General features: G+C 35.5%; 2 protein-coding genes across 6 annotated transcripts in view; one reads left to right on the plus strand and one right to left on the minus strand.

Moving 5' to 3' along the window:
* The window catches only part of LOC105226189 (relaxin receptor 2), a 58,264-nt gene extending 53,600 nt beyond the window's left edge, over positions 1–4,664 (plus strand). For both annotated transcript variants that reach the window (XM_049455036.1, XM_049455035.1), the window contains exons 17-18: positions 2,200–2,354; positions 3,486–4,664. In XM_049455036.1, coding sequence (XP_049310993.1) covers positions 2,200–2,354; positions 3,486–3,870 — 540 coding nt within the window. In that variant the 3' untranslated portion in view covers positions 3,871–4,664. The remainder of the gene's footprint in view (positions 1–2,199; positions 2,355–3,485) is intronic.
* Positions 4,665–12,107: 7,443 nt separating this feature from the next.
* Positions 12,108–14,769, minus strand: part of LOC105226142 (uncharacterized) — a 270,787-nt gene continuing 268,125 nt past the window's right edge. For all 4 annotated transcript variants that reach the window (XM_049455824.1, XM_049455825.1, XM_049455822.1 and 1 more), the window contains one exon: positions 12,108–14,732. In XM_049455824.1, the coding sequence (XP_049311781.1) occupies positions 13,291–14,732 (1,442 nt within the window). In that variant the 3' untranslated portion in view covers positions 12,108–13,290. The remainder of the gene's footprint in view (positions 14,733–14,769) is intronic.

Raw genomic sequence — 14,769 nt, forward strand, 5'->3', positions numbered from 1 at the left:
AAAATATACCTACATTAAATATAAATTGTAGAATATATACCTAGCACAAAATGAGTAAACACCCAGTAAACCAAATTTTGTGGAAGATCCGAAAAATGTGATGTAAACTAAAGGGTGATTTTTTAAGAGCTTGATAACTTTTTTTTAAAAAAAAAACGCATAAAATTTGCAAAATCTCATCGGTTCTTTATTTGAAACGTTAGATTGGTTCATGACATTTACTTTTTGAAGATAATTTCATTTAAATGTTGACCGCGGCTGCGTCTTAGGTGGTCCATTCGGAAAGTCCAATTTTGGGCAACTTTTTCGAGCATTTCGGCCGGAATAGCCCGAATTTCTTCGGAAATGTTGTCTTCCAAAGCTGGAATAGTTGCTGGCTTATTTCTGTAGACTTTAGACTTGACGTAGCCCCACAAAAAATAGTCTAAAGGCGTTAAATCGCATGATCTTGGTGGCCAACTTACGGGTCCATTTCTTGAGATGAATTGTTGTCCGAAGTTTTCCCTCAAAATGGCCATAGAATCGCGAGCTGTGTGGCATGTAGCGCCATCTTGTTGAAACCACATGTCAACCAAGTTCAGTTCTTCCATTTTTGGCAACAAAAAGTTTGTTAGCATCGAACGATAGCGATCGCCATTCACCGTAACGTTGCGTCCAACAGCATCTTTGAAAAAATACGGTCCAATGATTCCACCAGCGTACAAACCACACCAAACAGTGCATTTTTCGGGATGCATGGGCAGTTCTTGAACGGCTTCTGGTTGCTCTTCACCCCAAATGCGGCAATTTTGCTTATTTACGTAGCCATTCAACCAGAAATGAGCCTCATCGCTGAACAAAATTTGTCGATAAAAAATTTTCGAACCGAACACTGATTTTGGTAATAAAATTCAATGATTTGCAAGCGTTGCTCGTTAGTAAGTCTATTCATGATGAAATGTCAAAGCATACTGAGCATCTTTCTCTTTGACACCATGTCTGAAATCCCACGTGATCTGTCAAATACTAATGCATGAAAATCCTAACCTCAAAAAAATCACCCGTTATTAGCATAATTGTAGGCAACGCTTTGTTATTAAATTATGAAATATACAGGGTTTGTCCGGAAGGTAATAGGACTGATTTTCTTACGCGACTGTATTTCGGAGCGTGCGCGCACCGGCTGGATTCGGTAGAGGGCATTCCTAGCTAACGAACTAGCGGCTGGTCAGTTGTCTCCGAGCACCTGGAGAGCCAGGACAAATATTTTCGCGCGACGTCCTCAAAAAAAGGAAGAATGAGCAAATCCAAAGTGAAAACGATGCTCATTGTCCTTTTTGACATCAAAGGCATCATCCATTATGAATTTGTTTCGCCTGGACAAACCGGCAATCAAACGCCGGCATCCCACCGCTTCCGAAGCCGCAATACAGTCCAGGTATGGTCCCCGGACTTTTTTTGTTTCCATGCTTTAAAAGGCCGATGAAAGGCAAGCATTTTGTGACGGCAGAGGGGATCCAAGCAGCATGCACCTCGGCTCTCATGGCTATCCCGGAGTATGCCTTCCGTGACGCCTTCAATGCTTGGAAATCGCACTGGCAGCGCTGCATCGACGCAGAAGGAGCCTATTTTGAAAGTTTTTAAAGAAGTGTAATAATTTTTTCAAATCGACTCAGTCCTATTACTTTCCGGACAAACCCTGTAGAGCTACTTTTGATTGTCTAAGTTATCAAATTATGGCAAAAAATCTTTATTTTAAAATTTTGTTCAATTTCAATTTTCTTTAAAGTTTTTTTTTATTTAAAGGGCTCTTCAGTATATGGTGTGTGACTTGGCTAAATTAACTTCATTTATTAATTATTACAATTTCATATGGAAAAAGTTATGATTTTTGGCATTACAGTAAGCTTGGTTTACTGGTTAAGTATATTACATATATATTACATATAGCTCTTCATATATTTTTTGCATTTGGTGAAGCGTAAGCAGGCGTCGCAAGCACTTTGTTTGCACAATTCGCCACTTTTGTTGCGCTATGTAAATTACATTTCGATTTTTTCTTGCCCTTCTGCAAAAAAATGTTGATTTTTTCAAAAATAGCGCTTTTATGCGTCGCTACTTATTTACATGCACCCTTCCATATTATTTCTAACTCCCTCATCATTCAATTATTACGCCATACATTTGATTCTTTTGATTTCTACTTCTGCTCGTTCGCAGGGCTGGGAGTACTCCGCGCTGCTGTTCATACTCATCAACACCGTCTCGCTGATTTTCATATCGAACTCGTACATTCGCATGCTGCAGGCGATACGCGACTCGGGCGGCGGCATGCGGAGCACGCTGAGTGGACGTGAGAATGTCGTGGCTACGCGGTAAGTGATCTCTATTTGTTTTCCTGTCGCTTGCTGTGTTTATTTTACTTGTTTGTACGGGCCAAAGCGGCCAATGTGTGCGGGGAGCGTGAAAAACCAAAAACTAATGAGAAATTGTAGAAAAGGCATTAAATTTGAAAGCCAGCGATTGATGAAATGCTTTTGGGTATTAGTTACGCGCCCAAAGGAATCAGGAGCAAATGAGCAAGTGCTTCAATTTGTTTTCGATTTTGAAATTAATACATTTTGACTCTACAAGATTCTACTCCAGCTTAAAACAGTGAAAGGAAGGCTAATTGCAGCCAATAATTTGTTTTTGTCACTTATGCAGCTCAAAAAAAGTTAGCTGAATAAACAGCTGAATGCGTAAGCGCTTTAAAGATTATACATAACTGGCTTTCAGACCTTTCGACACTTTTTCTGCTGAGGAAAACGTTAGCTGAATAGACTGATGAATGCCCAAGCGTTTTGAGATTAGACCAGCCCGCTGAAACAGTTAAAGTTGTACATAAATTCAGCAAATTTTCTCTAAGTGAAACCGACTATAATATTCGAATATTCGAAGCTTCGATGCGAGTCGCAGTTGTTAGGATAACTTGTCAATCAAAATTTAGTCTATATGTACATATATATGACTCGGGTACCGAATAATACCTTACAAAATAACTTCTCGGATTAAGTCAGAAACTTAGAAGCATATTGAGGAAAGAGAGGAGCTTGCTGAAATCTAACAGCTTCTCAAAAAGTACTTCCGTAGTTTCAATTGGCTTATTTATCAAATAATTTGGCAATCTTTAAAGCTTTTGGTGCTTAAAAGTTGAAATTGTTTAGAAAAATTCTAAGATAGTATAAATCAAAGTGAAACTAATGAAGCGGGTTCATGCTGGCTAAGTCACCTGTTAGGAAATCGTTAGAAGAGGTTGAACAGTGAAAAAAGAAAGCATTTGTCAGACGTAGAGGGGATAAAAAGAATAGACTTCAGAGCCTTTGATTACCCCGGAAGTCTTATGAAGTTTAAGATAGTTCGTTTTTAGGCAGGCTTAACTCTACTCCGTGTTTAATCTGTTGTCAACCCCAACAACCCCACTATTTTTTATAATGCACCACATTTCTCTCCCTTTTTTCATAAAGTTTTGCGATAATCGTTACAACTGACTGCGCCTGCTGGCTGCCGATAATTGTCGTCAAGGTGGCAGCGCTCTCGGGCTGCGCCATCTCACCCTCGCTCTACGCCTGGCTCGCCGTGCTCGTGCTGCCGGTGAACTCCGCCTTGAATCCGGTGCTCTACACGCTCACCACCGCGGCGTTCAAGCAGCAGCTGCTGCGCTATTGCCAAGCGGTGCCCACCTCCTGCTCACTGATGACCGATCCGCGCTCACAGACGCAAACCGCCTTCGACTCGAACCTCAGCATGAGTTTGGGCCACTTCAGCAGCATACGCACGAATCACAGCCACAATTACAGCCGCTCTTCGAGCAAAAAGCGCTCACAGAATAGACGCCTCAGCTATGTGTGATGCCAGCGCTGCAGCGAGCCGGGTGACAAGCTGGATGCAGAGCGTTGGAGGCAGAACCACACGCATGCAACGAACTGTTGAGCCGATAGAGACTCTGGAATGAGACTGTCTTTTTAGTTTTATTTTAGTTTTAGTAGCGAGATTCCTTCATTTCTATGTTTACAAAAAAATATTAACGAGTTAGTTTTTAAGGCGCAAGTTGGCAATAAGCCTCAAGTTCGAAAGAAGTATAATTTTATACAAAATAGAAAAGATATTAATTTAAAATTTTTGTGAAGCCAAAATTGGTGTTTAGTAATGTAAAAAATTGCATTAAAATTAAACTTTAGAGTTTCCGAATTTTGTATTTAGATATTTACATTTTAAATTGCGAAAAGAGAGCGGCAAGCAGGACCTCTCCACATTTTTATTAAAAAATTAAAAACTTTTATAGTAACTTGTTGCGCTAAGCCAACGTATGTTGTGATTTTTCAAGTATTATCCATACATATAACAAAAAATAATAATAAAAAAAAAATAGAAAAAAAATAAAAATTATGTAAATATGTACTTTTATAGACATAAGATATTATTGAGAAATACTTTTAACTTTTACTGTATGAACAATAATTTATGTGTCAAAAAACTGCTTGAAACTGTTTGTATATTTGGCAACTTTATGGAAAAAACAAATTTAAATTTATATAAGCAGCGTGTTATAAGCGATTTTTAATATAAACGCCTAGCGAAATTTGTTAGTTTTAAGTGAAAATTGTTGTAAAATGCTTTTAAATAAATAAATATTGTTTTAAAATTGTTTTTGCTTTCATTTTTTGGATCAAAATAACTACAAAACTGCGCTGAAAGTGCATTGAGAACTCCCAAAGTATTTTAGTAAAAAAATGCTAAAAATCCCTTAAAAAATATATATATTTTATATAAAACTAACCGGCAAGCACTGCCGTTGCATACCAGCATTATTTGCTAATACTAACCCAAGAAATTTCCATGTTTTAGCGACTTTTTCCGTGAAAACCGTCGATTTGAGCTACATTTTTAATTCTAAAAAATGTTACGTGATCGCAAATATATTTTTTCTTAAATAGGCTTGTAGCCCATGCGTTTCTACAAAGTACAACATTTACAGGACCAAAATCGGTCCAGTAGTTTAGGAGTTATTCGCATTTTTGTGTTTCGAAGTGCATAAATTGACCATTTTTAATAAAAATTCGCAAAAATTGGAATTTTAACGAAAAGTTACGAAATTTTTTGCAGTATGGCGAGAATAATGCCTAGACTATCGATTGCCAACATCACTGGTGCCAAATCATATTCTCTTATAGGAAAATTTTGCAAAAATCTTACACAGTAACTGCAATTTTTTAAAACTATTTTTTCTATTTTCCCGAAATATTTTGTTGAATTTTATGCACCGATATAGTGTGTAATCAAGTCTACTTTCTGTTTACATAAAGTAACTAAAAAAACTCTTACGTTTGGGTGCTGTTATCCGTAAAAACCGTCGATTTGAGTTACATTTTTAATTCTAAAAAATGTTACGTAATCGCAATTTCCAATTTTTTCCAATAGACTTGTAGCCCATGCGATTCTACAAAATACAAAATTTACAGAACCAAAATCGGTCCAGTAGTTTAGGAGTTATTCGCATTTTTCTATTTCGCGGCTACCTACTGCTCACTCCTGGTTGCCTGGTGCAATTCCCAGGATTTTGTGAAATTTTTCGCGCAACATTTCGGCTGCTTAGCGCCCTCTGTAGTACAATAGTGTCCCTGCTAACAACAGTGCCTCTGCTAAGAACAGCGTGACAGTGCTGTTCAAGTGAGCTGCTGTAATGTTTACGGCGCTGTTAAAGTGCTTGCAAGTGCATACATTGACCATTTTTAATAAAAATTCGCAAAAATTGGAATTTTAACGAAAAGTAACGAAATTTTTTGCAGTATGGCGAGAATAATGCCTAGACTATCGATTGCCAATATCACTGGTGCCAAATAATATCTTGTTATAGGAAATTTTTGAGAAATTCTTACATAGTAACTGCAATTTTTGAAAACAATTTTTTTCTATTTTCCAGAAAGATTTTGGGGAGTTTTATGCGCCGATATAGTGTGGAATCAAGTCTACTTTCTGTTTACATAAACTAACTAAAAAAAATCCTACATTTGGGCGCTTTTTTCCGTAAAAACCGTCGATTGGAGTTACATTTTTAATTCTAAAAAATGTTACGTAATCGCAGTTTATAATTTTTTCAAATGGAGTTGTAGCCCATGCGATTCTACAAAATTCCACATTTTCAGAACCAAAATCGGCCCAGTAGTTCAAAAGTTATAAGCGTTTTCTTGCTACTATTTTCGGCGGCTACCTACTGGTCACTCCTGGTCGCCTGGTAGAAATCCAGGATTTTTGTGCCAAATTAAAATGCATTTTTTCTGCAGCCGGCAGCGGCGGCGGCAGCGAATGCACCGGAAAACTTGCTGGTGCTGTTGCATATGCAAAGGGGCAAAAATGGACCAGCGGAAGCGGACAAACTATGGGACAGGATATGGGGTGAGGACCGGAAACCGGAAATACAGAATAACGGCACCCGATATCCGGTTCCAAAATTTTCCGGAAGCGGATAACCGGAAACGGAAGTCACTCACTTCCGGTTTCCGGCCCCGGCACACATCCGTTTCCGGTCGACCACTTCCGGAAAATTTCGAAACCGGATATCATATACCGTTATTTTGCATTTCCGGTTTCCGGTCCTTTACCCATATCCTGTCCCATAGTTTGTCCGCTTCCGCCATTTCAAATTTGCCCCTTTGCTTATGCAACGCCTACCAGCAAGTTTTCCGGTGCATTCGCTGCCGGCGCCGCTGTCGGCTGCAGAAAAAATGCATTTTAATTTGGCACAAAAATCCTGGATTTCTACCAGGCCACCAGAACCATGCAGCAAGTAGCCGCCGAAAATAGTAGCAAGAAAAACGCTTATAACTTTTGAACTGGAGGTCGTAGAGAAAAACTAAAAATGTGGAAATTTGCAGAATCGCTTGCGCTACAATCCTGCATAAGAAAATTCACAATTGCATTCAGCTACAATTTTTGAGAATTAAAAATGTGTGACAAAACCCCGGTTTTCATTAAATTTCACCACAAAATGCTTGCCTTTCTTACATTTTTTTAGGGAATACTTACGCTGCGCAATGAAGCGGCAATTTCGTACCGCAATTGTTTAATAAAACAACATTTTTTATTTAAATTTTTAATTTTGGCGCTATTTCATAATTTATTGCGAATATTCTGTTTTAGACTATTTATGAATGTTTTCTTGTATGCTACATATGATCCATATCAACCTTTGGGTCGCTTTACAATTTTTATGTATTTCTGTGCCTCATTTTTGTTTAATTTATATTTTTGATTTGACGTATGACCACTTTTAGTAAAAATTCGCAAAAATTTTAATTTTAACGAAAAGTAACGAAATTTTTTGCAGTATGGCGAGAATAATGTCCAGACTATCGATTGCCAACATCACTGATGCCAAATAGTATTTTGTTATAGGAAAATTTTGCGAAATTCTTACATAGTAACTGCAATTTTTAAAAACCATTTTTTTCTATTTTTCCGAAATATTTTGTTGAATTTTATGCACTGATATAGTGTGGAATCAAGTCTACTTTCTGTTTACATAAGCTAACTAAAAAAAATCCTACGTTTGGGCGCTTTTTACCGTGAAAACCGTCGATTGGAGTTACATTTTTAATTCTAAAAAATGTTACGTAATCGCAATTTCTAATTTTTTCCAATAGAGTTGTAGCCCATGCGTTTCTGCAAAATTCAAAATTTACAGAATCAAAATCGGCCCAGTAGTTTAGGAGTTATTCGCGTTTTTGTGTTTCGCGGCTACCTACTGCTCACTCCTGGTGGCCTGGTGCAATTTCCAGGATTTTGTGAAATGAAAAATGCGGCGTGCCGGCTGCTACAGTTTGGCCGCCACTGTAGCATATGCATGTGGTGGTTGCGAACTTGGCTATGTGTCTTGGCTAAGTGGTGAGTTGTGGTGGGTGGTGTGTGGACTAAGTTGTGGAACGCGAATTGGGTTCGTGACTTTGCTGGTGTGTGTATGGACTAACAACAGGGTGTTATATGAAATTAGGTTTGTGCCATTGCTTAACTTCCTGTTAATCATAGAAACAGAAAAACACATGCTTTTATTGTTTTTTTTTTTACAATTTTCTCATTTATTTCATATTTGCTCATTTACATGTAAATCACTTCAGTTTAGTTTTCTTTTTAATATTTTGCAATTGCGTTAATTTGCATAAATTCTGATACTTCACCACTTTATAAATATATGCGCTAATATTACATATCTAAGTGTGTGTGTGTGTGTGTATTATTAGGTATGTATGCAAGTATGTGTTCTATAGCTAACTGACACTTGCGAGTTGAGTGCTTTGCTGGTCCTGTCTGTTTGAGTGACCTTCGTATTTGCCTAACATTTGTAAATTTCATTATTTTTTATGATTATGTCATTCTGTTTTGTTTTTAATTAATTAATTAATAGTAAAAATAAAAAATATTGTTTTTACAAATAAAATACATAAAAAATAATACAATTTTTCCACAAAGCAATCATAAACCAAAAAATTATTTTACAATTTTTCTGCGCTTTTCTCGCAATTTTAGTAAAACCTTTCCTTAAACAAAGTAGATATGTATGTATGTGTGTTTACAGAATTGCAATACTATATAATAACTGTAAATGTATATTAAGCAAATATTTTGTTAACTTAAAAATAAAATAGGCATAACTTAAAACGAGTTTTTTTATAAAATTCATAAAAAATATTTGCCACAACTTAAAATTCAAAATATTTTCTTACAAAATCTAGGGCTTAATTACACTGTTTAGTTGCTAAAAAATTGTATTTACAAAATGTGAGTCATAAATTTTAAATATTTATAAAAACTAATATGCAAAAGTTAAAAGTGAAATAAAGTTGTTGTAGTTGCAAAGCTTTTTCAGTAAGCAGTGAAGCAGCTGTTAGCTGTTAGAGAACAAGCTTAAACTTTTTTGACATTTTTTCACAATTAATTTTGTGTAGTTTTCGAAATAACTTTTTTCTACAATTTTTTTCAGAATTTCACACATACTTACGACTGTGCCTTAGCGCTTTTTTGCAAACTATTTTAGTAACTTATATAATAATACAATATTTACAAAAATAATATAAGGTGTGTAGTGGCAGCGACAAACGTTGGCGCAAATATTAAGTAGATAGCAAAAGTAGACACGGAAAATCGGTTTTGAAGCTTTCGAAAGCTCTTCAACTGTTGCGAAAGCTCTTGAATGTGTACGAAAGCTGCTCAAAGCCCAGAAATCGCAACACTGAAGTGTATAGTTGAGCGTGAAAGCTCTGGAAAAATGTGAAAGCACACATTAAAAATGAATGCTTTCGAAAGCTCAAAAAATGGAAAGTTATTTGAATTAAGTGCAAAAACATGAGTAACCGGGAATCGATTTTAAAGCATGAGTAAGCTTTTCAGCTGTTGCTAAATCTTCAAAAAAGTCGGAAATCTTATTTAAAAATATAGTTGAGCGTGAAAGCTCTCAAAAAATTTAAAGTACGCAGCTTCAAGTGAAAGCTTTCGAAAGCTCAAAAAATGGAAAGTTGTTTGATTTAAGAAGAAAATAAAAAGGATTTAACGCGAATCGATTTCGAAGCTTTTAAAAGCTCTTCAGCGGCTGCTAAAGCTTCAAAAAGGTCAGAAATCTCATTGAAAAATATAGTTAATTTTGAAAGCTCTGAAAAAATTTAAAGTACACCGTTTCAAATGAAAGCTTCCAAAAATTAAAAAGGCGCAAAAATGCTTTTGGCAAGCTCTAGATCGCTTTGTATGTTTTCTTTAGAAAAGTGTAGTGCTTTACTCTAGCTCTGGAGTTTTTTATGCTATCTTTTACAAGTTTTTCACTTTTTGCAAGCTCTGAAGGATTTTGTGTGCTCTCTTTCAACAATTTTTTCGTATAATTCCTCAGATATGCACATAAACTATATTTTTGTCGCTTGGAAATAAAGGTTTTGCCCACTTTTTCATCAGTTAATTCTTACACCATCGCAAATTAATATTGTTTGTCCGCGCTTCAATCGGTTCTTGTAGGTTTCTCATAGAGCTGCACATGTGCCTACAGCAACGTTAGGCTTACATATGAATTTTACAATACAAAATACATTTGCTTGCAGGTTTTTAAAAATATAAAAAGAAATAACAATAAAATAGTATTACCGTTACATATTTACATGTGTGTGTGTGTGTGTGTGTTCACTTACTCCTAATGCTCATTAGTTATACTAGTTGTCTTAAGCTTGTAATTAACGTATTCACAACAAGTACCGTTAAGTACTAGTTACACATACACATCCACATGTGTGTGTGTGTATTTCTTCTACGATTTCTGCGTCCCAATTTTGACGATTTTTTCTTACATCTTTAATTATACAATTAACATATTGTTTTTTACTCGGTAGAAACTTAAATTTAATGATATTTCTCGCTTTGCTCGTTTTCTCAGCGACATTGCTTAATAAGTTGCTTGTAAATTTGCTTGATTGGCAGAGTTGCCAATTATAATTCTCTAATAACCACTATGGAATTTTCGCTAATTTGTGTGAAAATTTTACATTTTTTTTCACATTTTTCTTTTATGCAGTTTTTGCTGCTTCTGTCGCAGCTTCGGCTTACAGTTATGATTTAAGTGAGTTCACATTTTAAATTTACTTTTTTACACATACATATACATATATAAATCGCTTTAATCGTCTTTACAACGCCATCAGTCTTTAACTTAGGGATTAAATTGTGTACTTGCTTAAAACTAATTATTTTTTTATTTATTTAGTGAAATTGAAAAATGCTTTTAGAGGTGATTTTAGGCTTGGAAACATTATTTTTTCGAAATTTTCAAATAAAAATGTGAAGTTACGTGATGTTAGTAATGTTTTTAAGAAAATATTTAAAATATTAAAAACAAAATATAAAAGAAAATAAAAAGTTATAAATTTAAAAAAAATTTAAATTTAAAAAAATTTTAAATTTAAAAATAAAAAAAAAAGTTTAAAAAAAAATTAAAAAGAATTAAGAACTTTTTTCCCTTTTCATTGAAACAATTAAGTTTTAAAAAACGTGCCACAATTTAAAAAAAGTCAAAAATTAGATAATTAAATACAAATTTCAAAAATTAAAAAATATAAAATTAAAAAAAAAAATCAAAAATTAAAAAATTCAAAAGTAAGAATTAGAAACATATGAAAAATTTAAAAAAACTGAAAAAAATTCAAATATTGTTAGAATTAAAAAAAAATTGTAAAATTTAAAAAAGTTAAAAATAAAAATATTACAAAAAAATCATAACAATTATCAAAAATCCAAAGTTAAAAAATATGTATGTATGTCAAAAGTTAAAAAGTCAAAAATAAAAATTTTATGAATTAGAAAATTTTCAAAACTTAAAAAATTCTAATTAGTTTTCAAATAAATCAAAAATTAAAAGAAAAATATTATTAAAAAAAAATATTTAAAAAAATTTAAATGATTCAAAAAATGAAAAAATAAAACTAAATAATTTACAAAAAATAAATTTCACTTTTTACTTAGTTTATCAATAATTGCTTGAAATTATTTAATATTATTTGTGACATTTGCATTTGTTCTGTTCGCTTGTAGACGGTAAATTATTGCAAAGTAAAAAATAAAATTAAAAAAAAAAATTAAATAAAAATAAAAAATTATTATTTCTGGTGCCAAAAGCCTTGTTTTGAAATTCATAGAAACAGATTAAAATGCAAAAAACATTTTGATGCCAAAAGCCTTACTATTTTGCTTGAAAACTTAGCTCAGGAAAAAAATTCAAAATTTAACAAAAATTTTCAACAAAAATATGTGTTTTATACATTTTAATAATAAAATATTGAATTTTTCATGCAAAAATTAAAATTTTTATTTTTCTTTAATTTTTTTTTTAAGTACTTTAATTATTATGGCATAAAGCTAATTAATTTGAAAAGTAATTCCGAAAACTTTCAAAAAAATTTATTGATTCAAAAATTTTCAAAATTATATTTTAATAGATAAAATTTTTTACACCAACAAAAAAGTGAAATATTTAACATTTTAAAATTTTCGAAAATGTTTAAGGAATTTTTTAATATAGAAATTTCAGCTTTTTTAAACTGGCAACACTTTGAAAATACATTTGGCAACACTTTGAAAATATTATATTCAGTTTTTAATATTAAATTTGTCAGTTCTCTTCTTCAAATTTCCACATTTAAAAATTTCCAAAAATTTTAGCTTTGCTTTTGGCACTTTCAAATTATTTACACGGCAGTATTAATTTAAAATTTAATTATTTACAAAAAAGAAATATTATTGTTTATGTTTTTTTTTTCAAGATCGTACACTTTTTAACATGAAGGCACATTTGACATTTTTGTTCTCTTTTTTTTTCAAGTGTAAATATAAAGAGCATAGTAACAAGATTTATTCACTAGAATTTACAATTTTTTGTTCTACAAATAAAAACAACTTTTTAAGGAGTCTGTATTTAAAAAAAAGTGTTTTTGTAATATTTGAGATTTTTTTGTTTTCGATAGATAAAATTTACAAGCATTTCTGTCAATGCTGGGGAACACTTTATCGCTTTAACACTGCTTCGAAGTAACAATTTCTCATTTCTTTCAATAACAAAAAATCTTTCGTTCGTTTTTGTAAAATACAGCGAAGAAATTGTCTTCGTTAAGTACCACACAATTTTCGTTATTTTTCTGACGAGGAATTTTAACTCACTTTTTAGGTAACGGCGTCAAGGTAGAAGACAGTTAGAAGGGTTACGCTGGAGTGAGATGATTTTTAGATGAAACTTTGTAGCAGACAGGTCGGTGGCGACATATGTTTGGTTCACCTGTTTGTTTTCTAGTGAAGACACAAACCGATACTTCGCAAGTAGACCGCGTTTCAGATCCTCGACGTTCTTTAGTGACAACGCGCGCTTTCATGAGCTTTCAAGAATTTCCACAAGTTGTGAAGAACTTCCTTATATTTCGAAGAACTTTTAATAGTTACCAAGCGCTTTCACGAGTGTGCGTTTTAAAGAACTTCCACAAGTTGTCAGGAGCTTTCACGCGTTTTTCAATTCGTGATATAAAAAATTATTACAGCTGCTATTTTCATACCACCTAAATCCCATTGTTTTGCTTGCCTTCAGCCAGCTTAAAATTCCGCTCAGAATTATCAGAAAAATTCGTTGCTGCCCGCCGCACCCTCTCGCCAACGCTCATAGTAATCTGCCGCATTGCCTGCGCCGCTACCGCTACTGCTCTCCCCCACTCTGCCGCCCATCCAGTTATTGCTGCCGCCCGCCCACCAACTGCCCAGAAATCACCGCTCACTCGCGTGTGTGGTCGAGCCAATGCCGCCACCATTGCCGACGGGCCGCTTGAAGAAGCCCAGCGTGTCGAGCGTGCGGAAGGTGCGTCGTATTAGCTCGTCTTTGTACTTCCAGATTGTTTTGTCTTCGACCGAGTTCTCGCGGTACTCCTCACAGCTCTTCTTCAGCGTATTAACGCAGTCGGCGCGATAATGTTGCAGCTGTGCGTCGGTGGTGTTCACCGGGTAGGATTTACAGACGCCACCGAGGCAGGCGAGCGGAAAGTGATTGTGCAGAGTGAGCACGCGCTCCGGGTCGTGGAAGCACTTCACGTACTGATTGGGTTTGGTGTAGTTCTTGGCGCGGTGCACGTGTTGCAACATGTGCATGTACTTGGGTATGTCCTTGTGCCAGCCGTGCTCGTGCTGTTGGTCGTCCAGGAAGTAGACATTGCGGAAATTGTAGCTGTTGTAGCCTTCGGGTTTGATCTTCAGCGATTCGGGCACTACCTTCTCCATTAGCTCCGACCAGAGCACGAAGTTGCCCTTCGGCATGATCACTTCGTCGATATCGAGTAGCGCAATGTATTTGTATAAGTAGAGATTCTTGTAGAGACAGTCATTGTAGGGTATAACCTCATTCTGACGCTTGTGATTCGTCTTTTTCGTGAGGTAGAGATGCTGGAAACCGGGCACATTCGGTTGTCCGCCCGGTAGCGTCAGCGGTATGACTTGCACTTTGCCCTCTTGCTCATAGTGGCTGAGCACTTTTGTGATATTCGGATGCACTTGCAGATTGTAGAAGTAGATCTTATCGGCGCCCAAAATATTCAACATCTCGATCCACTCAATCAAACGCACCGAGAGATCATCGTAGAGGAAGTCCAGACCCTTCACGCAAACGGCGAAACCTTTCTTCTGGTCATCTGGCGGCCGATTGTAAATGACGCGCAAGTTATTTGTCGCCGTATCGCATTCCTTCTCCACCATCGATACCGAGCTGGGCACGACACCGTGGAAGGGTTTCGGTATTTGACATGCTATCAGATAAGGCTGATAGATGCCCTGCTTGTAGTTACCCCACTTATTGTACCAGATATATTTGTACTCGAAGGTCTTAACAATGAACGGTTCCTTCTGGCCATCGAACCAGAACTGACAGTACGTCTTCACTGTCGGCTGTATGCGATCGATCATGCCGAGTATACGTACCGTGGGACCAATACGCGAGGTCTTACGTATGTCATAGTATGCGCCGAACAGCTGAAAGGTGCCGTTAGATGTGCGCATTGTCTGCCAGTAGATATTATTGAACTCCAGCTCGAAGATGGATGGATATTTGGCGCAAGTGTTGGACTTTTGCTGGCGAAAGTTCTTGTTCTTGCTCCAATAGGCGATGGGGAGCGAAGGGATGCGAGACTCGACATCACGCACCAGCTGATCATCATCCATGGCTAGAAGCGAGGCAGAAAGGAGACAAGAAGAAGGTGA

Source organism: Bactrocera dorsalis, chromosome 4, assembly GCF_023373825.1.
Source record: "Bactrocera dorsalis isolate Fly_Bdor chromosome 4, ASM2337382v1, whole genome shotgun sequence".
In the NCBI taxonomy this organism is placed as follows: Eukaryota; Metazoa; Arthropoda; class Insecta; order Diptera; family Tephritidae; genus Bactrocera; species Bactrocera dorsalis.